Raw genomic sequence first — 27,571 nt, 5'->3', positions numbered from 1 at the left:
CATTTTCATACAAAGTGGCTTGAACTTGAAGCCCATTCTCACACTTGTCAGTTCAAGATTTTACTATGAAATTTGCAATAAAAACCATGATGGGCTGACGTGGCCAATCAAACTGCGTCCATCAAAGGATCCTGAATTGCCAAGTCATCTTTCCCATATGCCAACTTGGATTTCGCTTCCCAACTCAATCACCCCTTTCAAAAAGAGAAAAATAAAACTCCCATAAGAAATAGAGAGTTAAAAAGGATAAGAAAGAAACAAGGACGAGTTGAAAGTTGAGAGCTGGAGAGTGAAAACGAAGGGACGATACCGGCGCCATCCTTCGCAATAAAGCACAGAAACATGAGACCGGCGCTGTGGAGGTACTACAACCGGAGACTGGCAATTGCCGGTTCCCAATTCTCATCAGAGTCTCTTCCAGCATTAACTGGAGTGCAGCAGCCGGTCACCTCCGGTCAGTTGCTATACACAAAAAATATAAGTTTTAATATTATTTTATTTTCATAAAACTGATAAGAACCCAGGACACCCCCCACTCTCACTCTGTTTCCGAAAATTTAAAATTCTACCAGAGACGAGTTTCAGGGCAAAAGAGCTGACTCCCCAGAAGATTAGGGTTTCTCCTCTGTGGCGTCTTCGCTTCCATTTGGTGTTTCAGGCAAGTTAGGGGTTCTGTTGTTTGTTCTATTTTGCCTTTTTGATTGTTGTTAAGCATTTTTGTTTTGCTTATGAAATCTTTGGTTAGCACAATCACAACATGGACTTTAGTGTGTGCTTGGAACTTGGGATTGTCCTGCTTTGATTGTTTTCTACTATTAATATAGAATAATTTGCAGTAAGATTGAATCTTGGATGTTCTTGAGGTTCGTGTTGAGTGGGTCGCTGGTGCTTCTGTGAAAACCCTAATTTCGTGCTGGGTAAGCTCGTAAGCTAGGGTTAGTCATCTGGAGAAATGCTTATTGAGGAGAGAACGTGTAATGGTGACAGTATGGACTGCTCCCTAGTGGCTCTTTGTGCGGATGGTGCTGCCTTGAATGGGTATGCATTTGGATTTGGAGGTGATAATACTGATGGGAATTTGGGGGTCTCTTCTGCTGAGGAGCTTCGTACTTACAAGCGGCGTAAGCAGTCGAGGCTGAGTTCAGAGAGTAGCCTTCAAGAAGATGGGAGAGATTCTGAAGGAGCAGCAGGTCAATTACCAGGCCAGGTTCGCACTTTTTCCTTTGTCGTCATTTTTTTTTCCTGAGCTGCTAAGTTAGTTTAAATTGTTGTTTTTGTAGGACTACTGTTTTGAGTAGTTTCTGTCTTTTTTTTTTTTTGTTTGAAATGCTTGGAGTTAATCTGGTAAATATAAGATTTCAAAGCTCATAACAGTATTTGACCCATACATCCTTTAAAATTAAATTTGTAACTAAACAAGGTAGATTTATAAAACAACTTAGGATGCTTTTGACTACTGGGGGAAGCAATTCCTTGTTAAGAATAACACAGTGGACATATAATCTGCTGCTTCAGTTGGAGGAGGAATAGGTTACGAAGTGCGCACTATCTGCTAAACAGCATTTTGTCCCACCAATATAGTGGAAACATTCATCTAGGAAAACGTTTTTTTCCATTAATCAAGATGACAAGGCACTCACTTGGGGGCGTCTATCATTTTCCTACTCTTGAACTTCTCCACATAAAGATGACAAATTTAAGCCAGAAATTACAATTTACAATTTTATTGAATAAGAATTCAGGCATTCATACTCTCAATAAAATTTTAATCCAATTTTGCTAGCTGGTAGTTGCTACATGTTTCAAGATCCATAGAGTGCTTATTTGCAGATCTTTGATGAGATGATGCTATGTCATAGTAAATAGTAAGTGAAAATTGTTCCATAGAATTTTTGTATTATGATTAATACTTTTTGGCTGGAACTAGGTATAAGTTACATGGATTATATGCATATGATGGTTTTTTTTTCCCTTCTTCTGAGAAGAAAGGTAAGATATTGTATTACTCAAAGTAAAATCTGCAAAACAAGGAATTATGCAGTGGCCCGTGTCTTTTCTATACATTTCTATCTTGTGTGCATAGATACAAAAAGAGAGTTGTACTAAAAAAGAAACAAAAAAAAGGACTATAAAGTCTGTTCCTATACTGTTTGTGTATTCCTTGCCCAAAAATACAGTTTATCCCAAAATTCTTTCATTGGGGTTGCTTCCGAGCTATGCTTGTCTTCAAACAGCCTTTTATTTCTTTCCGTCCAGATAATCCACACCACTGTTGCAGGCCCTACTCCTACTCCCCATATCACCTTCTTTAGATAAACTTTTCAGCTGTCAACTCCATAATAAGGCAGCCAGATTTTTTAGGAAACAAATCTGAACTTCAAATAGACCTAGTAGTCTTGTCCATAAACTTCTCTCCAATCTGCAATGAATAAGATGATCCAGATCATGGGAAGCTTCTCTGCACATTACAATCTGCTGGGTTCCACCCTCATTCCTTATCTTGCCAAAACATCTGCTGTTAAAAACTTCCCTAAAGTTGCAACCCACATCAAAAAAGGCAACTTTAGGAGGGACTACAGTATTCCACACTCTGGCCTCTGGAAGGCTTTCCAATTCCCTTACATTCTCATTTAGTCTAATGTAGAAATGTAGAATTATATGACTGAAATTAATCCTGACTTTTCCAGCAGCCATATCCCTTTATCTCTTCTTGACTGATTAGGTGTGAAGTTGCTGATCATTCGCATTAATTCCATTCGCTCCCCTACCTCTCAGTCGTTTAGGTTTCTTCTAAAAATGGGACACCACTCACCTGGACTTAATCTTTGGAAAGAACCTTTAGCAATCAAACAGTCCTTAATCTCAGACAGTGTAGGGAAGGGCACTTTAAGGGGTTGATCTCCACACCAGGTATGATGCCAAAATTTTATCCTTGTATCATATCCCTCTACATACTTGATCCCCTTTCTGAATTCACTTGGAGATTTCTGAATACCCCTTCACATTGCACACCTATAAGACAAGTTGGTCTATGCTGGCTCCTAAATCATATTTCTGTATATTTATCAAAAAAAAAAAATCATATTGCTGTCTCCATACTTTTCCATAATCATTCTTCTCCAAGGGCTTGGGTTGGCCATCCCATCTCCAATGCCATTTCCTGGGCAGACCATATTAAACTCTTAAATTTCTAACTCCCAAGCCTCCTGCTTTTTTAGGTCTGCAAAATTTACTCCATTTGACTAGGTGCAACTTGGACTCTTCCTTCCAACCTTCCCTTAAGAGGTTTCTCATTTTTCTTTCAATGATCTTGGCTCTTGGCTGTGCTTGATGGAATTGGAAACAGTGATAACAGTTGGTAGGGAGGATAACGCACTTTTAATTAGGGTCAGTTTTACTCCTTTTGGTAAGTATTTTTCCTTCCAAGATGCCAGCCATTTGTCAATTCGCTCCACCACTGCCTCCCTGTCTTCCAAACCATCTTTGAAGTACATTTCTCTCCTTAAGGCATCCCCAAATACCTTGTAGGCAGTTCACCTATTTTGCACCTTACATGGTCTGCCAACTGCCTAACATCAATCTCCTTTCCCACAGCCAGCAGTTCACTTTTATGTATACTTATTCCTAGGCCTGAAACTACTTCAAACCAAATGAGAATTATGTGAATGGTCTCATATATAATGTTCCTGTGATGCTTTTACAAAAAAATAAGGTGGTGTTTGCATATTGTAGTAAGCCACCTGTTTCCTCTGAAACTCTCCAAGAGACCACCTTCGATCACCCTATTAATTATTCTACTCAGAGGCCAGAGCCCCTGTTCATATGAACAGAAAGGGAAACAGTGGGTTTCCTTGCCTAACTCCCCTAATGATGATATGGATACATGTGAAAACTGCATATGGTGGTATTTGTACCATGGCTTGTGTATGTCAAACTTAATAAAGAGATGCAATATAGCTTAATGATCATCCTATAATTTGGGAGAGGAGCCAGGGTTGTTCATCCTGTAATGATCATCCTATAATTTACTCCTCCAATTGGGTTCCCATTCTATCAAGATTGGAGCCCCCCCCTCCCCCAAACATCCTGTTGGTGGCTTTCTATTGGTCCTGGCCATGCTGTAGGTTTCATAAGTTAAGTTCATTGGTGGTAGAGCTATAGAGGAGTAAATTCAGCATCCTGATTTTAAAGTTTTGATATCCCTAATTCACGGACTGGCTTCATGCTTGGCCCATGAACATTTTTCACTGCTTTGGGTAGGACCCATTCAAACTTTGGAAAAAGCTAAGCCAAACCTGGCCTGGGCCACCTGGTCATGAGCAGATCTATACCTAATGAGGAAAGTGATAAGTAGGACTTCACTGGCCTTTTTGTACCATGATGAGGATATCAAAGTGGCCTTTTCTGGATGGATAGGAATTGGGAGTTCCATATGAGCAGACCTATGAACCATAGCTTGAAGTTGGCTACTTTGAGACCTGAGAGGTGATTGTTGAAGGGGACTCACAATATTATTTTCTGGTAAGGGTGAAGCCTTGGAAAGTTAGATACCAGATCAGGGAAGCAAGGCATTTATCACTTGGTTTGGATGCATATTTTCTATTGCTACCTAGATCTGCTAACTCAGTGGCTGATTTATTAGCCTGTGGAGGAGTTAGTAGACAGGTTTTGGTGTTTGTGATGATTGCTTTCTGTATTAAGAGATGAACATATAGCTATTGTAAAAATAGGGTACTGTAAGGAGCAATGGGGAGAAAGTGAGGGACTGGTATTGAATATATAATAGTTGTAAAATGTGTGCTATATATTTTCTGATACCATTAATGAAGCATCACTGGCTACTGATAAAAAAGAATGATAGATAGGACTTTGTTGTTGGCACTTGGATTTTGGTGAGATTACTACAAAGTATATGTCTTACATCATGGAGCAAGTTGGACTATGCCTTTGAAGTTTAATAGCCATTTACGTTTTAACATTTATCGTTCATTGGTATTATGTGCCATAATAACAAAATCTATAGAAGTTTTTTTGGTGGTTCATTTCTATATCTTTGTAGGCTACTAATGTTTCTTTAGAGAAATATGTAATGAAATTGTCATGATTCTTTTTTGTATATCTTTATCCTTCAACTTCTTGTTGTGCTTCATTATTTGTTCTTAGGCTGCGTTTGGAATCAGTGCAAAACGTCATCGATGTACTTTCGGTGTAAAATTACACCGATGACGTTTTACGCTGAACCGTGAAAGTGACCATTGCTTTTTGAAAAACACGATGGGTGAAGAGTGTAAAGTTTTATATCGATAAAATTGATGTAGTATTTACATCGATAATTGATGTAAAATTTATGTTTGATAGGTTTTACATCAATTATCGACGTAAAACTCCACTCCATCCAAATGTACGCAAAACTGAACTGGAGTGGAGTTTTACGTCGATCACACTCTCCTTCCAAACACGGACAAAATCAAACCGGTTTAAACTTCTACACCATTTTTGATTTACACCGATTCCAAACGCAGCCTTAATGAATCCATCTTCTGAGTTGCTGATAAAAAATGTCATGATTTATATTTTCTATATTGAAACAGATAATTGTGATCCTAACTGTGGTTTTGACTTGTCACTTGGTATTGTGTAATGGCTCTGAACAAATTCAGGTTGTCACATGGAACTGTCATGATCAGTTAGAAGTTTTGTGAGAGTGGCTATAATATGAATTGGACAAGTATGGGTCACAAAACTTCAGAAGACAGGACAAAAGCACAATCCGATGTATGGTTTAATAGTTTTTCCTTGGGACATGGTAAAGGTAATTGTAATACTATTGTCAAGAAAGTTTGAACTTTGAAGTGTGTAAGTTATGCTCCAATAAATCAGGTTACTGTACAATGGGATCCAGCATCAGGTATCCTACAACAGAAAGAGAAAAGCTAGTTATTAAGGACAACCGAGAAGAGGCCATGCCAACTAGGATACCAGTTTCTGGAGGACAGCTTTATTTTGCTTATGACACACCTTACGTCCTATAGGTGTAACCCCCTCCTGATCAAATTGTCCTTTATGAGGCATTTTCCAAGAGTGATAGGCCAAACCAAGAATTAGATCTTTGAGGGACCTCTAAACAACCTTATGAGGGAAAGTAGTGTTCCTAGCAGTTCTCAGATTTGTAGCATAAGACTTGACTGAAAAACTTCCACTTTGTTCCCATTTTCTGATTGTTCTATCTTCTTTATCTTCAATTATGCTGTATTTTATTGGATGGTAGGATTACACTAGTGTATTGTTGTGCTTATCCACCTATTACCTATCCTTGTTGAAAATACCAACTGATGTGGCCAACAAGATAGAGAAACTGCAGAGGGATCTTCTTTGGGAAGGGGTGAGGAGGGAAAAGAAGTTTCACCTAGTAAAATGGGTAAAAGTATGCAGGCTGAAAGAGTTTGGGGGGGGGGTTGGGGTTTAGGAGAATAAAAGTTTTTTTTTAAGAATGCCCTCCTTGGCAAATGGCTTTGGGGGCTTGTGTTGGAGAAGGAAAAGGAGTCTTTGTGGAGAAGGATGGTAGTAGGGAAGTATGGAGCGGTAAGGTTTGGGTGGGAGTCAAGAGAGGTGCCAATCTCTTATGGGTTTGTGTATGGAAAGTTATTATGAAGTTCAATCAGGAGTTCAGGGTTTGGTGAGTTTTAGTGGATATGGGGCTAGAGTAAGGTTTTGGGAAGATGAGTGGTGTGGTTTTGGGAAGTTGTATGAACTTTGTCCAAGACTGTACAGGTTGACCGAACAAAAAGTGGAGATTGCTCAATGCTTTGAGACTAGAGGTGATCAGTTGGTCTGGTGTCCCAAAGAGGATTTGACTAGTTGTATGGAAAGTTCTTGCTATCCTTTTATCTGGCTTTGATCAAAGAGGATTTGACTTCTGACCAAGTAGGTGGAGTATGGGGGAATCCTGTTCTCCCCAAGAGTGGAAACTTTCGCTTGGCTGGTTGCCTTAGGCAGCATCCTAACAACAGACCATCTGAAGCATAGAGTTTTTTTTTTAAAATTTTTTATTTATTATTATGGCAAGCTACTGCTACCTATGTAACAAGGACGAGGAATGTTCTTTTCCTGTGGAGTAGCCAACTTCATATGTCAGTACTACTCTTTCTTGTTTGGCATGCCGGTTTTTCAGCCTGCCTTACCTGCAGAAATGTTCTCCTCTTGGCCAAGGTTCAGAGGAAGCAAGAAAGCAAGAAAGCAAGAATTATTTGGAGTTGCATCCCCTTCTTGGTGTGCTGGACGTTATGGGAGGAAAGGAATAGAAGGCTGTTTGAAGATAAATCAAAAGGCATTGAAGTTTTGGTGGCCTCAGTCGGAAAGCTGGTTTCAAGCTGGGTTCCGGGCATTCCAGAATTTGAGCAAGTAAACAATGCAGATTTGGTGGAAAATTTTTTGGGATGTTCTTGAGATTCAGGCTTGTAATGTAAACTTGTTTCTTAGTGACTAACTGGTGTGGTGTGTCATCTTGACACCCAGTCAGCTTGTACCTTTCTTTTTATTTTAATAAAATTTCTTCTTTACTCTTAAAAAAACGATTTTTTGAAGCCAAAACTCTGGCAATTGAATCTTTCAAAGGAGGAAAACCAACTTTTTGCTAAAGTGGTGGTAGATCAATTAGCTAAAAAGTTTTCTACTTTTATTTGTTTGGATTTTATTTATTTTTATGGTTTATATCACATTTTGGGCATAATTAATGTAGAAGGCCATTACCCAATGTTGGGTTCCAGCTATCTGAGGTTTTGGGAGGGGTGGGCTGGATATGGTCCTAACCTTTGGCATTTTTTTTCTCTACACAAACTGGGTGCTCTCAATCTTGAATCCATGTTCTCATGCTTGACAGCCCAAGATTTTACCATTATAACAAGTAATGGCCCCTGGGCATATTTTTAATGTATTTTGATTTTTAAGTAATACGTGTATCATATATATTAGTGTTTTAAAAGTGCAAGGTGCAAAAAAGGCACATGGGTCAATTTGCGCCTGAGGCGCAAGGTGCAAGGTGAGGTGTGCGCCTTTTTGAAGCAAGGTGTAAAATTATAAAAAAAAGCTAAAAAAATTGTCAGAAAATTCAAAAAAATACTAAATATAATATTAATAAAAAATATAAACTTAAAATTTAAAATAATGTTTAAAAAAAACTATTATCTAAAATTAAAATGCATAAACATAAGATGTAAAGCATATTCAAATGAGAATTTAAAAATAAAATCAAACATATAAAACATTTTCAAGCATTTAAATCCTCTAATCTCTTTTTTCACTCAATTGCATTACTTCACGCAGCTAATGTAATGTAAAACATATTGCATTCTTGATCAAGGTTTAAAATGTCGATGTCAATGGAAACGTCGCATACCAAAGTATAGGACATATGTCGGAAATGTCAGAAATGTTGAGGGGAAATATTGTAAAAATTAGAGACATTGTGGAAATATTATGAAATATGTGGAAATATGCAAAGATATTTTGTAAAATGATAAAAGAAGCATTGATACATATTTCTAGACTATTATCTTATTCCCAACCATTATATAAAGCTAAGAAACTAAGATCTATAACAAATTAGTAAATGATGATTTATTATGCATTTTGATGTTTTTACAAGGTTATCTGATATTTTCTTTTCTTATTTTTAATTCTGATTTATTATAAATTCTAATATATTTATTTCACACTAGTAAATAGAAATACATTTATTCTGATTTTTTTTAAATATTAAAGTTATAATACATTATGTTTTATTATAAATTTAATAAATTGATTCTCCTTTTTGTAGTATTAAGATTATGACAAATTCTGATTTCTTATAAAACTTAATGAATTTATTATGATTTTTAATACTAAATTTATAATAAATTATGATTTAGTATAAAATTTATTAAATTTATTCTGATTTTTTATATTAAATGTAGAATATGGTTTATTATAAAATTTAATAAACATTTTCTGATTTTAATAAATATTTTAAAAAATACTAACTAGTTAATATTTTATTACTTGAAAAATATTTTATGTTTTATATTATAAAGTAATTAATTTATTCTTTTGTTTTTATATTTTGTTAATTCTTTTTATAAATATCTTATTTGAAATATTATATAGAAATTATTAATGGAATAATCTATATTAATATATTGTATTATATTAATATAATATACTAATATATTATATTTTTAATGTACATTAGTTGACATCTTGTCGACATAATAGGAAATGCTGTATTTTTTTTTTGGTTATTTGGACCAATTTGGTCGACATTTCCAAAATATAGGAAATGTCGACCGACATAATGTAATTTTATATTACCATCCATTTTCATGTTGGTGAGCCTCGACATCGACATATGTCGGGCGACATTTGAAACCATGTTCCTAATTCTATGAGCCGCCTTTGTGCCACACCCCTCGAGACAAGCCTAAACAAGTCCATGTTTGGTCTTAAATTCTTAGTTTTCACACAAAATAATGATTTTATAGTTGTACTTGCTTTTTAAATAGACATTTTATTAGAATGAATGAATGGACAACATTACCAAATTGGGGGTTCTTGGAGCCTCGGTGAGCAAGCGAAATGGGGCTCCGAGGGCGGAGCCCCCGACCTAGCTGCTATGTTCAAAAAAGGCAAAAAAGCGGCAAATTTTCAAAAGGCACACGCCTACGTTGAGGCACACGCCTACGTTGAGGCACAAGACACAAGGCGCAAGGCGCAAGACCTGGGCTTCCAGGTCTCTGACTAATGCATTTGCAGATGAAGACTGATGTATGCCTCAGGAAAGGCTTTTAGCTTTGGTTGTGTGTCGGGTGGTTACCATATTTGTATTGGGATTTGTATCAGGCTTGTTATTGTGGTCTTTCTCTAGGTTTTGATTGGGATTCTCATGGGTGTTATCTGTGGTCTCTGATGGAGTTGCTCAGCTGCTTTTGGTGATATCTTATCACCTATTGCTGTACTTTTTCTTTTTATTCCAATAAGCTTTTTTCTCTTTATCCTTCAAAAAAAGGTCTCTGACTATTGCATTGTATTGTATATTAAATGTATGTATGACACAATAAATGTGTATACTTTTTATAATATAAAATATTGTATATGTCATAATATAACATTTCTATACAAAATATATGTACAAGTATTTCTGGCCAGGCTAGGCCTGAGCTCAAAACCTAGGTTCAAGTCCAGAAACTTGCAGGCTGACCTAGAAATGATTACCCCTACTTGAGAGGATGGCTGCCACATCATTTCATGCCAACACATTATTCTAGGATAATGCAAGGACAGGGCTTGATGCAGTATCGGATTCAGAATTTACACATTATTCTGGGTATCATAGGTTCTAGCCCTATCTGCCAGCTCATATTTGACTCATTTAATGAAAAGGGGTAAGCCTTTTAAATTGCTTTCCAAACAAACTTGCACCCATATTAACTTCTAACTTCAGTTGGTTCTCACTCCAAATACCTAGTCATGTTTGGCAGCAATGCATTTTTTCTGTAGGTTATTTGGGTAAGCTCTGGATCTGCTACAAACAAAGATGTATACAATGGACTATTTAGCCAATAAAGACTGAATAAGACAGTGATCCGTACATATAGGGTGTGGTTCCGAGGTTTTTGGATCACTGGCAAACCCACTCTTGATTGGTTACTTAGCCCATTCCTTTGTAGCACATTTAGGCCCCTTTGCATACTGACTAAATCATTACCACCATTTGCCATGAAATTATATATCAACTTGCCCAAGACGTGTCAGTCCTAGACCCTCATCATCCTTTAGGTGAAAATTCATTCTCCCATTCAGCAAGATAGAATAGAATATGAATTCTAATATTTCTATTGGGCCTTGGCAACCTCTTATACATTGATGGAATTTGAATTCTAAGATGTTCCGTTGGCTATCTCTTATACAATTTTCACCTGTAAAAGTTGTTCTTTGCACCCTATTTGGTTTTCATATTAGTATTGAAGACTTTAATGGTAGCCATCTTATTAAATTTGGCATATTTGTAAGCTTATTAGCATTAAAGTTAAATTTCATTTTCCATTCCAGTATTCTACGCAAAACCACTTGTCTAATTTGACTTGGTGAATTATGATGATCATTGATCTGAAGGAACTTGAACAAATTCCTAACTCGATTCTGACCAAGTTGTACCCCTAGCTAGCTTCACGGAACCTTACAGACCTGTCATCTCCACAAGATGTTGGTACAGGTTAGAAGACTTGTCATCTCCACACCTCACAGATTTTTTCTCCAAAATACAGTAGTTTGCATGGGTATAGGATTCTGTATTGTGGTTGTCTACTATTATTTCAACTAATCCACATAAAGGGAAAATAAGAAAAACGGTTAAGGTTATTTGATTGTATGTTTCTGTGGTAGTTTCTATTTAGGAAAGCTATTCTCTCCTTGGATTGCATTTATTTCTCTTTAATATGGACAGAAATTTTCAGACTGAAATATTTCAACTATTATTACCATCCCTTTTTGTTTCTGCCACTTATCATTTGTTTTGATGTAGATGGCAAGGAAAGCAAAATTTTGATTGTACAAGGGGTGAAAATATAGCTCAAATATTTCAGCCTGAGCAAATTTCATCCATTTTAATTGAAACAAAGACAGCCTTAATGTAAATCTTTTTATAGGTTATTTATGATGTTGATATTTGTCTGTTGTCTCTTCTTGAACATTGTCTATTGCTGGTTCTATGATTCTGTCTCAGCCTTATCTGGCTTATATGGTTTTCTGCAGACCACAAAAAAGCCAGGGGACATAGTTGCACACAAGAATTCTCTTGAGCAAGATGGCCTTTCGAGAATAGTTTGTCCTGTTCTTTTAGATGGCATTGATGATTGTCCACATGGCCACTGGAGGCGTGTTGTGCTGGAAGAAATATCACAGTCATTGGGTGTGAGTGAAGGTGGTATACATAGATGCATCCGTGAAGCAATCATGCACAGTCAATTCCGTTATGGTAACATGCCTAAGGTGCAAAATGCCACTGAGCAAACTGCATGGAACCAGGTAGTTTTTGTATGACTCACAGGCAATTCCTTGCCTTCTTTTCCCATGAGTTATTAAGATAATTTCTTGGTTCAATACCCATTCACAGGAATCTGCCAAGCGTCATGGAGATAGTCAGAAATTACACTCACAGTTAAACAGTACAACTAAAATACCTGATAGAAAGCACAATTTTTCCAAGGGGCATGTGGATGCTTCTCCAGATGGATCTCGAAATGAGACAAGTGATCGAATCCATGTTCATCACAACACTGAGTTGTGTCAGCAGGTTTTTCATAAAGTTATAATTTCAGAGAAGTTTGCATTGCTGTGTAAGTTACTCTGCGAAAATTTCCAAGGTGTCAAGGTTGACAGCTTTTTTGACTTTAGTATCATCAACTCAAGAATGAAAGAAGGGGCTTATGAACAGTCTCCAGTACTTTTTTGCGCGGACATTCAACAGGTAGTGTTCCAATCCTCATATATGCTCATACATGCTTTCCTCTCTTCATGCTCTTGCAATCATTGAAGATGCCATATTTGATCACTGTTGACATCTCAAGATATGAACTTTGGATTTATCTGCCAGTTAGTTTGATATTGAATCTATATGCTCCTACAGTGGTTCATAGTGATTTAAAAGGCGTGCCTGAGGCGCACCTAGGCGCACAGGTGAGGTGCATTTTAGGGTAGGTGCCTCGCCCTGGTCCTAGGTGCTGCACTTTCAAATTTGGTAATGTTGTTCATTCATTCATCCTACTAAAATATCTTCTTAAAAAGCAATTAAAATTATAAAATCATTATTTTGTGTGAGAACTAAGAATTTAGGACCATAACATGGACTTATTTGGGCTTGTCTAGAGGGATGTGGCACAAAGGCGACTCGTAGAATTAGGAATGTAATATGTTTTACATCACATTAGCTACTTGAAGAGGTAATGCAATTGAAGGAAAAAAGAGATTGTGGGCTTTACATGCATGAAAATGTTTTATATGTTTGATTTTATTTTTAAATTTTCATTTGAATATGCTTTACATGTTATATTTATTTTAATTTTAGACAATAGGTTTTTTAAAACCATTAATTTTAAAAATTAAGTTTATATTTCTTATTAATATTATGCTTAATATTTTTTATTTTTTGCATTTTTTTTGAAATTTTGCCTTTTTTTATATTTTTTTAGCATTTTTTTTTGTATTTTTGAGCCTTGCTTCAAAAAGGCATGCACCTCGCCTTGTGCCTCTCGCCTTGGGTGCAAATTGGCCCTTGCACTTTTTTTGCACCTTGCGCTTTAAACACTGGTGGTTCATAACTAAAGAAGTGGATTTGTTAAGTAGAACTGTTATTTTTGTCTTTTTTGCCATCTATTCCATGCATCAGATCCCAAATCTTGAACATCAACAATTTGGTTATTCTAAATAGCAACCTATATTCTCTTTGAAGTGCTGCATCTTTGAAAAACTGTAGAAGGATTGATGAGCTGTTCAAATGATTGTTACAACATTGGTAGAAAAAATAAATAAATGATCCGACTCATCCAGTTACATAACTCAGTCAGTCTTGGACAAATTGCTAATATATGCATATGAAATTTTAATAATATTAAGCTGAACTATAATAACTAGAAAATCAGATAATATTTTTTTCCATTGGTAGATAAGTTGCTTTTTAATCCCATAACATTTAGTAGAAACCTTGCTGAATTAAAAACATATGAAATAAAAGGAGTTTCTTGAAGAAAGAAGGAAGTGAGAAGAAGAGAAGTTGAAAAGAAAGGAGAGTAATACAAAGACAACTGTTAGAATGTTGAATGATGTCTCTCTATACGAGTGTTTGGCTGATAAGAGTTCTTATTAGCCCATACTTAAGTTCAAGCTATCCTGTAACTGGACCTGTGTTAATGGGCCTAAGCCTATTTAATGTTTTAAGTTACTGGGAGCCCCATCACTAATCAGGGGCGTTCCAGTAATTACTTGTATCTTGTACTACATTCAAATATAAATAATAACATGGTCGACTGGCTAGGTCAGTTCGACATTCCAGCATCTCTTCTTCTTCTCCTTTTTGCTACTTCGGCTACAGTAGTTTAGCTTTCATGGTATCAGAGCGTTAGCTTTTTCCTGGTTTCAGCTGGCGCACACTCTCTTCCCTTGCTGTCTTTTCATCTTCTCTCTTCCTTTTCTGGGTTGCTGCAGTGAAGACTTAGGGGCGTAAGAGAGTAAAGCAAGTTCGAACCTAGGGTTTCTCTTGGGTGTAGGACTCAAGGGAAGTAAGATCCAGAAGTAGATGTCCTACTAGGTTATTTCCAGCAAATAGTAGTTATTTGGCTACTAAGAGAGGTCTGTATAGGACAAACCTAGTTGAGGACTGATTTCAGCAGTCCTAGCACTAGCCGAAAGGGGGAGAGTTTCCCCTACAGTTGCAGCTTCGGTGCTCCAGCAAGACTTGCACAGAATAGTGGTGAAGACTTAGCTTCTTCTACAGTTGCAGCTTCAGTGCTCCAGCAAGACTCGCACAGACTTAGCTTCTTCTACAAAGCCCACTGTTCACTTGCTACTGTTGCAACCTCGAACTGTTCACTTGCTACTGTACTCGGACTGTTGCAGTTTCGGTTCAGCCCAAGTGAAGTCTATCTAGTGTTCTACCAGCACTGTGAACACTTCTACCAGCATAGCAAAGTGGTAAACAGCTCCAAGTTCATGTTGGTCATCAGTCCGAAACCCCTCACCACTGCTGTGAGATTACCTAGGGAGCTGCTAGCTCCAGATTGTTCAGCACTGTGAACCCTAGTTGAGGACTGATGCTAGCAGTCCTAGTATTGGCCGCACGGAGGGGCACTCTCTTTACAATTGCAGTACTCGAAGTTCAAGTGGAGTTTGCATAGCACAATAGTTGAGAATCCTTTGCTTCAGGTCGGTTACCAGCCTAGAACTCCTTGCTTGCTGCTGTAATTGAACTGTTTCAGAACCGTGGCAGTCTCAACAAGTTTGAAACTGTGTCGAGTGCTGTCAGAACCTGCTGTGATCATTTTGGCTAATCAAAATTTGCTCCAGAACTGGTTCAGAACCTTCAGAACTGCCTCAGCTAGTCTTAATCAGTGTCACCTACACAGTGGCTGCAGTCAAGATGTCTTCAATACCCAGAGAAGTTTCTTCTAGAGATAACAGGCCTGCAGCAAGTGGGAATCTTGTCACCAGCAACAATGATGACAACTCACAAAATACACCAACAGTGTCTTCTTCTCCTATGGGACAGGTTGCTGATTCCTCTGGAACTGGTACTTTGGGCTTCACTGTTAGTGAGGTAGAGGTCCTTAGCAGGGCATTAGCCCATCTAAGGAATAATTCTTTTGCTTCTACATCTCTTGCCAGATCAGGTACAACCTCTGCCTTCAGTGCCACTGGCTCTATTGACTCTACTTATTGGGTTATCGATTCCGGTGCTATTGACCACATGGCACATATGTCTTCCCTATTCTCTTCATATCATTTGTTGTCTGGTCAGGATAAGATGAGTGTTGCTGGCGGGTCTTTCTCCACTATCTCTGGAAAGGAAGTGGTTGACCTAAACAAGGATCTCTCTCTTAAATCAGTTTTACATGTTCCCAGTCTTACCTCAAATCTTTTGTCTGTTTCAAAACTTACCAAAATTTTGAACTGTAGTATAACCTTTTTGCCTACTCATTGTGTCTTCCAGGACAGATTAACAAGAAGAACGATTGGGTGCGGTCATGAGTATGGAGGCCTCTACTATCTTGATGTAGACATCGGTTCAGCCTTACAAGCATCTACTGCCAGTAGTTCGGAGAGTGTGGAGTCAATAGCTAAGTTGCATCTTTGACATGCTAGGCTAGGTCATGTGTCTTTCTCTTCATTAGAAATGTTGTTTCCCGAATTGTTTAAGGGCATTCCAAGTCAGAGTCTAACCTGTGAAGTATGTCAAATGTCAAAACAATGTAGAACTGTGTATCCAATTTCCAGTAATGAAATTTGTGATTCTTTTGATTTGGTTCATTCTGATGTCTGGGGCCCTTCACCCATTGTTTCCTTTGATGGTTTCCGGTACTTTATCAGTTTTATTGACCACTATTCTCGTTGCACATGGATCTACCTGTTAAAAGGACGAGATGAAGTACCACGGATAACCATAGCATTTTGCAAGATGATTAAAACACAGTTTAATAAGAAGATTAAGCAATTCAGGTCCGACAATGCTGCTGAATACTTTGAAAAATCCTTGAACTTATTCATGGATGATGCTGGCATACTACATCAGTCATCCTGTGCTAATACTCTCAGCAGAATGGGGTTGTTGAGCGCAAGAATAGACATCTATTGGAGACAGCTCGAGCCTTACTCTTCCAGCACAAAGTCCCCAAGCAATACTGGTCTCAAGCTGTACTTTTTGCATCATATCTGATAAACCGGATGCCATCTAAGGTGTTGGGTATGAAAACCCCTTTCTTTGTTTTGTGCCCCACTCTTCCAGACTTTCCCCTTCCTCCTCGGGTCTTTGGCTGTATATGTTTCATACATGTGAAGGACCCAAAGAAGATCAAGCTGGATCCTAAGGCTACAAAGGGAATATTCTTGGGGTACTCTCTTACACAAAAGGGTTACAAGTGTTATGATCCTATCTCCAAGAGAAAGTATGTCACCAGAGATGTGGTCTTCTTTGAGTCTCAACCCTATTTTCAGTCTTCTCAGAATCCTCTTCAGGGGGAGACTAGTGGGACAGAAGAGGATTCTCATTCTCCCTCCTTTTTTTTTCCCCTATCTACCTTGGGTCTTCCATCCTCTCCTCCTACTCCTTGTTGTGGCATTCCGGGTCAACTCAGTGAGGCTCCCACTGTGCCGGTTACCTCTTCTGATGCTGCAGATGTTTCTGAAGGCTCCAGTAGGCAACAAAAAGAGATACTTACACACAACAGAAGAAAAAGGGGCTCTCAACCTCATGACAGCAACCAGTTGGACTCGGATCAATCTATCTCTACATTCCAAGGTAATTCCAACTCTCATACTTCTGTTTTGGATCTTCCTATTGCTCTCCGTAAGCCTATCCGCTCTTGCACCACCCGACACCCCATTGCTGATTTTGTTTCTTACTCACATTTATCTCCTACCTATCACTCCTTTGTGTTTGCTCCTTCCTCTGTGCGTGTTCCTTCTAGGTACTCAGAGGCTGTGTCTGATCCAAGGTGGAAAGAAGCTATGAATGAAGAAATGAAAGCAAGAACTTGGGAATTAGTGGATATGTTAGAGGGGATGATCACTGTTGGGTGCAAGTGGGTGTTTACTGTAAAGCACAGGGAGGACGGGTCCATTGAAAGGTACAAGGCCAGACTTGTGGCAAAGGGGTTTACTCAGAAAGAAGGGATTGACTACAAAGAAACCTTTGTCCCAGTGGCAAAGCTCAACACAATTCGGGTTCTATTGTCACTAGCAGCAAATTTTTCATGGGAACTTCATCAGCTGGATGTGAAGAATGCCTTCTTAAATGGTGACCTTCATGAAGAGGTATTTATGGAACCTCCACCAGGCTATGACTTTGGTAAAAAGGTGTGCAAACTGAGGAAAGCATTATATGGGTTGAAGCAATCTCCCCGTGCATGGTTTGAGAGGCTCTGTGGGGCCATGAAGAAAGTGGGGTACACTCAGAGTGGTGCAGATCATACCTTGTTCATAAGGAGACAGGATAGCAAACTTACTGCACTCATTGTTTATGTGGATGATATGGTACTTATCGGGAATGACTTGGAAGAGATAAAAAGACTGAAGGAGTTTCTAGCTTCTGAATTTGAGATCAAAGACTTGGGTCATTTGAGATATTTTCTTGGGATTGAAGTTGCCAGGTCAAGAGAGGGAATCTACATATGTCAGCGGAAGTATGTTCTTGACCTCCTAGAGGAAACAAGCATGATGGGGTGTAGGTCAGCAGATAATCCAATAGAACAGAATCATGGCCTGCAGGAATCAGTAGGGGAGGACTACTATGATAGAGAGATACCAAAAATTGGTAGGGAAACTGATATACTTATCCCTCACTCGACCAGATATTGCTTATGCTGTGCGTGTTGTCAGTCAATTTATGCACTCTCCAACGATCCCTCATATGAAAGCAGTTGAAAGGATTCTCAGGTACTTGAAGACTTGCCCAAGAAAGGGAATTCTCTTCAGGAAAAACAATAGAATTGAAATTGAAGTTTATACTGATGCAGATTGGGCTGGTTCTGTAGGAGACAGAAAATGAACTTCAGGATATTGTACATTTGTGGGAGGGAACCTAGTCACATGGCACAGTAAGAAGCAGGATTTTGTGGCTAGATCAAGTGTAGAAGCAGAATACCAAGCTATGGCACACGGGGTTGCTGAACTCTTATGGCTCAAAACTCTTCTTAATGAGCTTGGTATTAAGGCTCAGGGTCCTCTCAGGCTGTATTGTGATAATAAAGCTGTTATCAACATTGCCAACAATCCTGTGCAGCATGATAGGACAAAACATATTGAAATTGATCGACACTTTGTCAGAGAGAGAATTGTTTCAGGAGAACTTTGTGTGCCTTATACTCCATCAGAAATGCAAATTGCAGATGTATTGACTAAAGGGCTGGCAACAACAAAGTTCAGGGACATACTTGGCAAGCTAAACATGATTGATATCCATGCTTAGCTTGAGGGGGAGTGTTAGAATGTTGAATGATGTCTCTCTATATGAGTGTTCGGCTAATAAGAGTTCTTATTAGCCCATACTTAAAGTTCAAGCTATCCTGTAACTGGACCTGTGTTAATGGGCCTAAGCCTATTTAATGTTTTAAGTCACTGGGTGTCCCATCACTAATCAGGGGCATTCCGGTAATTACTTGTATCTTGTACTACATTCAAATATAAATAATAACATGGTCGACTGGCTAGGTTAGTTCGACATTCCAACATCTCTTCTTTTTCTTGTCCTTTCTGCTACTTAAGCTACAGTAGTTTAGCTTTCAACAACTATGCCCTTATAGGGTGGCAAGACATAAAACAAACATATATAAGACAAAAAAACATAATAAAATTTGGACTCACATAACTACTGTGGTCCCCGCCTCCTATCTAACAACTAACATAAAACATCTACTCATAAAAAAATCATAAAACTGATTAATCTTCAACACTGCCCCTCAAGTTGGGAGTAAATGCCACACATTCCCCACTTGCGTAGTTTATGTTCAAGCTTGTTCTTTGCCACCCCTTTAGTGAGGACATCTGCGAGCTGCAACTCTGAAGAGGCATAAGGCAAATAGGCTTCTCTGGTTGTTATTTTTTTTCTTATAAAGTGTCTATCAACTTCAATGTGTTTTGTCCTATCATGCTGAATTGGATTGTGGGCAATATTGATTGTAGCCTGATTGTCACAGTATAACATCATAGGTTCCTCTACTTTCACCCCAATCTCACTCAAAAGAGATAACCCAAAGAAGTTCTGAGACACCATGAGCCATGGATCTATACTCAGCCTCTGCACTTGACCTTGCCACAACCGCTTGTTTCTTACTCTTCTAGGAGATCAAGTTTCCACCTACAAAGGTACACACTCCTGATGTAGTCCTCCTGTCATCTAAGTATCCTGACCAGTCTACATCTGTATAGGATTTTAGCTTCAAATTCTCATGATTTGAGAAAAGAATGCCTCTGCTAGGGTGCTTTTTCAGATATGCATGTATCGTCTCAATAGCTTCCCAGTGCTGAACTTACGGTGCATGCATGTACTGACTTAGAACACTGACAACATAAGAAATATTTGGTCGTGTCATACACAAATACAACAGTCGACCCACCATTCTTTGATATCTCCCCACATCTTTTACCAACTCACCACTCTCACCATTAACTCTGTGATTTGGATCACTAGGAGTGCCTGCTGGTTTGGTCCCCAACTTCTCAGTCTCACACAATAGTTCAAGTACATACTTCCTCTGTGAAATAAAGATCCCATGCTTGGATCTTGCAACTTTAATCCCCAAGAAGTATTTGAGCTCACCAAGATCTTTGATCTCAAATTTTTGTTGTAATGATCTTTTGAGATCATCAATCTCCTCTAGATCATTTCCTGTCACCATTATATCATCCACATACACAGTCAGAATTGACACCAGAGCATCTCTCCTTTTCACAAAGAGAGTGTGATCAGACTGTGTCTGTGTATATCAAAAACGGATGAGTGCCCCTCTAAACCTGTCAAACCAAGCCCTAGGTGATTGTTTCAGTCCATACAGAGATTTTCTGAGTCTGCACACCTTTCCCTTACCAACATTCTCATAAAAGCCTGTTGGAATGTCCATATATACCTCATCCTGTAAATCACCATTGAGGAAGGCATTTTTGACATCAAGCTGGAACAAAGGCCATGAATAGGTGGCTGCTAGAGATAAAAGGATACAAAATGTCATCTTAACTACTGGTCCAAAGGTTTTCAGATAATCAACACCATAGGTCTGAGTATACCCTTTTGCTACCAACCTTGCCTTGTACTTATCTATCTTGCCATCAGCCCTATACTTCACTGTGAATACCCATCTATATCCGATTGTCTCCTTGTCTGGGGGGAGATCAACTATTTCCCAAGTTTGGTTTTTAATCAAAGCATCCATCTCATCTTGCATGCCTGTTTTCCACTCATGTTTGGAGAGAGCCTCAGTAACATTCCTAGGTATAGGCACAAAATCCAGGGAAGAAAGAAAAGAACGGTAGGAGGGTGATAAGGCACTGTAGAAAAGATGATGTGAAATGCAATGGGCTGTACACTTTCTCTTCCCCTTACAAAGTACTATGGGAAGATCAAGGTCAGTGGGATCAGCTTCAACAATGGTGTTAGGGACATGAACAATATCATTAGAAAACATAACAGGCTCAGGCTCAAGAGGAATACCTGGAATTGTATCTGCCGAATCTAGAGTTTTAGAAGGACTGATAGAGAGCGGTGTGGGTTGAGGATGTGTGGAGTCAACCATCATCTACCGGCGCTGATATTTCTGTGAGGCTGCCTGTAGTGGCTCAGGTAATGAAACTGGAGGTGCAGGTGCTGGTTGAAATGATGAAGGCACCAAAGAAACAGGAAGATGAGCAGATTGTGAGTTCTCCCCAAAACTCTCCCCCTGAGGAGAACCACTGGAGAAGAAGGTGGATTCAAAGAAGGTAACATCTGTTGTGACAAATTTTCTCCTCGACGCTAGGTCATAACAGTAATATCCCTTTTGGTTCTGAGCATACCCAAGAAAAACACATTTGTTGGCCTTAGGATCCAATTTCTTGTGATGAGGGCCAAGAATGTGAACAAAGGAAACATACCCAAAAACCCTTAGAGGTATATGAACTATCTACCCATCTGGAAAAAGTAGACTAAATGGCACCTTAAACCCCAAAGCCCGTGAAGGAACACGGTTAATCAAATTCACGACTGTAAGAACTGCATCTCCCTAGAACTACACAGGAACTGAAGCACACACCATAAGACTCCTTGCCACCTCCACAGTGTGTTTGTTTTTTCTCTTAGCAACTCCATTCTATTGTGGTGTATATGCACAACTACTCTGATGAATTACCCCACGTTCTAGGAAATACGTGGTTAGGTCCTTCTCAAAGTACTCTCTGGCATTATCTGATCTAAAAACCTTAGTTGTCACTCCAAATTGTGTGAGAATCATCTAGTGAAACTGTCGTACCAAGTTAGGAACCGAATCACATGATCTCATCAAATATATCCAAGAATATCGTGTATAATCATCCACAAACAAGAGAAAGTAACGGAATCCTCCCATGGAAGGGATATGATATGGACCCCATACATCAGTGTGAACAATATTCAAGGCAAAAGTATTTATATTACTTGGTTTAAAAGACTGTCTACAATGCTTTCCTAACTGACAACTCTCACACTTCAAAGTAGATAACTAAACAAATTCAAACAACTTTGGGAAAAGACATTTCAAAGAACTAAAAGAAAGGTGTCCCAAGCGATTGTGCCAAAGCATAATCTGGTTCACTGACTCTGACCCACTATTACTGTTGCTGCTAACATGATAGCCCTATTGTTTCGGAATCTCATCTATAAGGTACACTCCATTCACCTCACGACCACTCCCAATCATCTTCTTTGACTCCAGATCCTATAAAACACAATTACCAGGAAGAAAGGTCACAAAAATTCAAATTCTTTCTCAAAAACTAACAAATAGTAGGTTGGTATGAAGTCTAGGGACACGTAAAACAGAAGACAGAGTTATATCGTTGGTCACTCTAACTGTCTCTTTCCCTGCAATGGGAATATGTGAACCATCTACTGTAGAGACTCTGTCTCTACCAGAACACAACAGATATGAACTGAACAAGGGTAGGGGCATTAGCCATGTGCTTAGATGCTCTTGAGTCTATAATCCAGGGAGGTCCCTCCTTACCTGAAGTGGATGCAAGATTTGCAGTTGCATATGAACTACCTGTATGTGCAAAGGAAGAGGTGTAGCTGGCTCCTGCATTCCGCTGTCCATCTAGAAGGCTAGTGGTAGGTGAATCTTTCTTACTCATAAGTTGTCCAAACCTCTCCAATTTTGTCCTCATTGCTACTATTGCAATGGATTCCCAATCCGTTTGGGAAAGAGGGATTGAAGAGTCTCCTGTAGTGGCTACATTTGCATTTCCCTTCTTGTTCCTTGTCCGGGCAAGCATAAGATTTGGATTAAGCTTCCAGCAAGTGTCCCTGGTATGCTTAGGCTTCTTGCAATAATCACACACCAAGTCCTTCTTATCTTCCCTTCTAGTCTTACTACTCCCCTTGTCTCCATTCGGCTTAGGTTTTGTTGTACTAACCATAACCGACTAGTCAATCCCAGGTTGTTTCAGCATTACATTCCTCCTACTCTCCTCTCCAGAGACAAAAGGCATAGGCTTGAGAGAGTGTCACACCCTGCCTAGAAAGAATATGATACCTAGCAATGTCGAATTTAGGGTTCAGCCCTGCCAAGAACTCAAAAAACCTATTCCTCTTTATCAGTTTGTGATAGATTGTTGCATCATTTACACTTTCCCATTCCACAGTTTCTAAGTGATCTATCTCCTATCATAGGGTTTTCAGCATGGAGAAATACACAACAAGAGGTTTTTGTCCCTGTTTCATACTTATCACCTGATTCTTTAACTAATAGGCTCTGGCTTCATTTTGTTTATGAGAGTAGGTTTCAGTCACTCCATCCCAAATCTCCTTATCAGTATTAGCCCATAGGAATTTTTTTGCAATACGAGATAACATAGAATTACACAGTCAGGACATTACCATGTAATTCTCCTACACCCATCGGGAAGAGTCTGTATCAGGTTTATTCTCCTCCCTAGTGAGATACTCTAATTTTCCACGGGCACCAATAGCCATCTTAGCTGATTGTGCCCACTCCAAATAATTTGTACCATCAAGTTTTACTGTAGTAATGATCCCATACCCAAAAATATCACTACTACCTCCAACACCCAGTCCCACAATACCAGTAGATTTCATCTTGGTATTCCAACTCTCCATCTTACTTCAAACAGTTCAATAGTAAGAAAAAATAGATTGGAAACCTTCCAAAAACAATTTAATATCACACACACAGAAACAAACCCTTCCGAAAGAAGAAAACCCTAGTTGGAGAGAAAATTCTCTCCTCCCCACGCTTCCCAACAAAAAGAAGAGTGATCGATCACTCTAGGAGGCTCAGAAAAATCCATAAACCAAACTGCACTCTTCAAAAAATCAAAAGAAAGCTAACAATACCTGGCCGCCCAAGATCAAATAAAAAACAAAGAGTCCAACTTTTCTAGGACTCTTCCCCATAGGGCAATGTACAACAGATTGTTCAGCCCTTTATTACTTCATGTAGTCCGTTGATCTAGGGCTGCATGAGAATGCTTCTAGAAACCCTAACCGCTGCTTTAATACCAAGTAGAAAGTTTGCCGAATTAAAAAAAATAAAGGAATTTCTTGAAGAAAGAAGGAAGAGAGAAGGAGAAGAAAAAAAGAGAAGTTGAAAAGAAAGGAGAGCAATACAAAGACAACTATGCCCTTACAGGGCGGCAAGACATAAAACAGCACTGTGGTCCCCACCTCCTAACTAACAACTAACATAAAACATCTAATCATAAAAAAATCATAAAACTGATTAATGTTCAACACAATTAATCAAATGATATTACTTCATCATCCTTATCTATTTTGGTGACAACTTATTATTTGTTGGTAACTAAGAACTTGAATGGCTAACCGCCTGGTGAGTTGAATTGAGATGAATTGTGAGTCTAAACTCCCCAGGTGTGGGAGGTGTCATACGATGCCATGATGGTACCATTTTAATGAGTTATTGGGTCCCTGCTGGCCTGCTGGGATTGGTAACTTGGAGAGGGCTGAACTGTTAGTACTCTTTTTGATAAATGTGGATGGAATTGACTTGTGGTGGAAGGCGATTATGAGCTTCTTGTAACCTGGCTGCAATCAAGATCTGAAGGACATTGGGGTTTAAGATTAGAGAAGTACGGGTGTTATCTTCCAATCTGAATTGCTCATTCAGATGGATCCCTGGGCCAAGGTCAGCTAGCAGTTCAACAAATACTTTAGAAAGGATGTGAGTAGACCTGAATGATTAGAATGGAGAAGGCCAGAGCCAGGTTTGAATAAGTAGCTGCTTTGAATATGCAATGGTGTGACATTGACAGTTGATGACTGTTTTGCAAGTTCTGTCCTATTATTCCAATGCTACTCATGGAAATTGAAAGGTGTAACTGAAAAAGGTAGAAAATTGTGGAGTATTCCAGCTGCAGTGTCATGGTGTATTTGAAGGAGAGGAATCAGAGAATATTTCATAATAGGAGCATATTGGCGGAAGATCTAATCAGGAAGATTTTGAGCACCATCCATTGTTGGTTGGCTGCAATGGAGCAAATAAAAGGAATAGCCCATCTAAGTAATTTGGATCCTGCCATTTTTGTTTTTGAAGGTTGGCAGGACAGGTCTAATTGAATCCTCTTTTTGTAAATAATATCTCTACATGGTTATACTTGTACACCAATGATATATTCTTTGAATGAATATAATAAAAAAGGAGAGTAGTGTTGTATTTTCTTACCTCTTATCACCAATGAAACTCAGTCGGTTTTCTTATACTGGTTACAAGATCATGACAGTTATGCTATTTAATTGTTGGTTTAATTCTTGCCTCCTTGTTTGATCCATTTTTTTGGTGTTAATCTTAAAGTTACAAGGGACCACCTTATTCTTTTCTCTGCATAGTAAATAAAAGGAAATTTATTAAACATGGAAAGTGAGCCAAATAATACTAAGTGTCCACCTTATTCTAAATACAGTGGAAGATTACGTTGATTTTCTTGGTAACCTCACTGAAGATCAAGATGAGATATGGTGGTGGTTATTTGAATCTCTTAAATTGGGCATTTTCCCTATTTTCTTCATCAGTATTGGGTGTTTTTCCTATTAAAACATGAGGTTTCATATATCATAATTTGTTTCAAGAATGTATTTCAAAATTAGTTCTCATGGTATGGATATCTCATGCCTAAATGTTTCCCAGGTGTGGGGAAAGTTCCAGAGAATAGGAGCCGAAATGGTTTCTCTTGCGAAGAGCCTTTCAGACTTGTCACGGACTTCTTACCGTGAGAAGGTATGGAGATTGGTTTATCCCAGAGCATGACCTCCAGTGGCATCATAGAATCAATACTGTAATACACCTGATTATTTGGTTAACCGCCTATATTTTTGGGCTTTGTTCTCCAGGAGGCCTTTTGCTTCTAAATTAAAACTTTCCTGCATTTTGTTTAGTCACCTATTTGCTACACTTACCTCATCCTATTTTACTTTTTATCTCAGGTGGGAGGCCTAGTAAATGGTGCTTATGAAGAAGGAAAATTTGAGGTAAATAATTTTCTTCTACTGTATATTATCAGCCATGTAAAACATTAATGTTGATTGGAACTGCAAATTCAGAATTCGGTTTACATCTGTACTTTCATACAATGTATATGCCATTCTTTTTATTATGCCAGTAAGATTAGGACTACTTGCAGAAGATCAATCAAGTTGGTCCTGAAAGAATCATTTGATACTGTTTTTTTTTTTACCCAGGATTCTGACCACAACAAATCGGAGCAAACAGAGGCTTGTGCCATGGACAAAGATCATAAATGTATGCGCTGCAGATCTAAGACGGAGGGAAAAGATTTCTTGGTTTGTGATTCGTGTGAGCAAGTGTACCATATCCGTTGCATTGAGCCTGCTGTGGAGGAGATTCCACCAACAAGTTGGTTTTGTGCCAACTGCACTGCAAGTGGGGTTGAATCATTGCATGACAATTGTGTTGTATGTGAGAGGATTAATGACACCAGGATCCAAACCAATGGAGGTGGGGATGAGATGGTTCCAACCGGTGAAGAGTTGCTTAGTGACTTGGAAGAGAGGTCAGATTGCAGTATGGATGCTAAAAATGGGCTCCATCTGTCCAGCAAAAACATAAAGAAAATGTCTTGCAAGTTCTGTGGAAGTGGGGGAGAGGATGGCCAGAAGTTCCGTGCGTGTGGACACCCCCTCTGTCCTTTCAAGTACTACCATGTAAGGTGCTTGACGAGTCAGCAGTTGAAGTCCCATGGATCATGTTGGTACTGCCCTTCATGTCTCTGTAGAGCTTGTTTGACTGATCAAGATGATGATGATATTGTCCTCTGTGATGGCTGTGATGAAGCATATCACATTTATTGTATGGAACCTCCTCGTACTTCTATTCCAAGAGGGAAATGGTTCTGCAGCCAATGTGATGGTGGGATTGAGGCAATACGGAAGGCAAAGATGGCATACGAGGATCATGAGAAACAACAGAAGAGGAAGAAGCAGTCAGCAATCGAAGCTGTAGGATCAGTGGATATGCTTCTAAATGCTGCTGAAAAGCTCAAGTGTGAGGAAAAAATGGCTGCCACTGTGAGGAAGAGATAGGAAGAGCACAAAATTTTTCTGGACAAAAAAGTCGAAGGGGAGGGACATCCACTTCATTGTCTGTGTTTGATTCATTTCCTGATACTCCTTTGGTAAGGGTTTTGTACATTTTGGTCGAATACCCTATGCCAAGAAAGCTGTCTTTCGCCACATTGTTTAGAGGACTAACATGTTTTGGTCGTAAACATTGTTTAGGCTAGATTTCTTTTGGATCTAAAATACATTAATGCTGAAGGCGGTGGGGGTTTGTATCAGTGTCATTGAACTGCCATGTAAACTACGGTATATAGCTCATCGTTTGGAGGATTTAGCTGGGGCTTAGTCTCTATTAAACAGGGAGAAGACCTCCAAGACCTGCTATTGGCTTAATGATCCTCTGGAGTGCAAATGCTGAGAAAGGAGTCTTGTCAGCTTTGTAATGGGTATCAGAAAGGCAATGTTGCAGGATGTTGTAATATTAAGAAATTGCATCCAAATGCCCATTTCTTTACAATTGAAAATATGAATATTTTCAGATACATTAATTCTCTTCAA

The 27,571-nt window shown here is 38.8% G+C and overlaps 1 protein-coding gene across 3 annotated transcripts; it reads left to right on the top strand.

Moving 5' to 3' along the window:
* The first annotated feature begins 256 nt into the window (after positions 1 to 256).
* On the top strand, positions 257 to 27,571 carry LOC148873863 (RING/FYVE/PHD-type zinc finger family protein). 3 transcript variants are annotated; one of them, XM_088955988.1, is made up of 7 exons: positions 257 to 658; positions 837 to 1,207; positions 11,785 to 12,057; positions 12,146 to 12,499; positions 25,626 to 25,715; positions 25,922 to 25,966; positions 26,177 to 27,571. In XM_088955988.1, the coding sequence occupies exons 2-7, from the start codon at positions 953 to 955 to the stop codon at positions 27,035 to 27,037; spliced, it is 1,878 nt and encodes a 625-aa protein (XP_088812114.1). In that variant the 5' UTR covers positions 257 to 658; positions 837 to 952; the 3' UTR covers positions 27,038 to 27,571. The 3 variants fall into 3 exon arrangements, with proteins under 3 accessions (XP_088812114.1, XP_088812118.1, XP_088812124.1); XM_088955992.1 differs by having other exon boundaries at positions 521 to 658; positions 825 to 1,207; XM_088955998.1 differs by lacking the exons at positions 257 to 658; positions 837 to 1,207 and adding an exon at positions 5,661 to 5,812.

This window comes from Nelumbo lutea, chromosome 1 (genome assembly GCF_056320005.1).
Source record: "Nelumbo lutea isolate HS-2025 chromosome 1, American lotus-T2T, whole genome shotgun sequence".
Taxonomy (NCBI): domain Eukaryota; kingdom Viridiplantae; phylum Streptophyta; class Magnoliopsida; order Proteales; family Nelumbonaceae; genus Nelumbo; species Nelumbo lutea.
The sequence above is the reverse complement of the archived record's forward strand: the minus strand, read 5'-3'. Positions and strand labels throughout refer to the sequence as shown.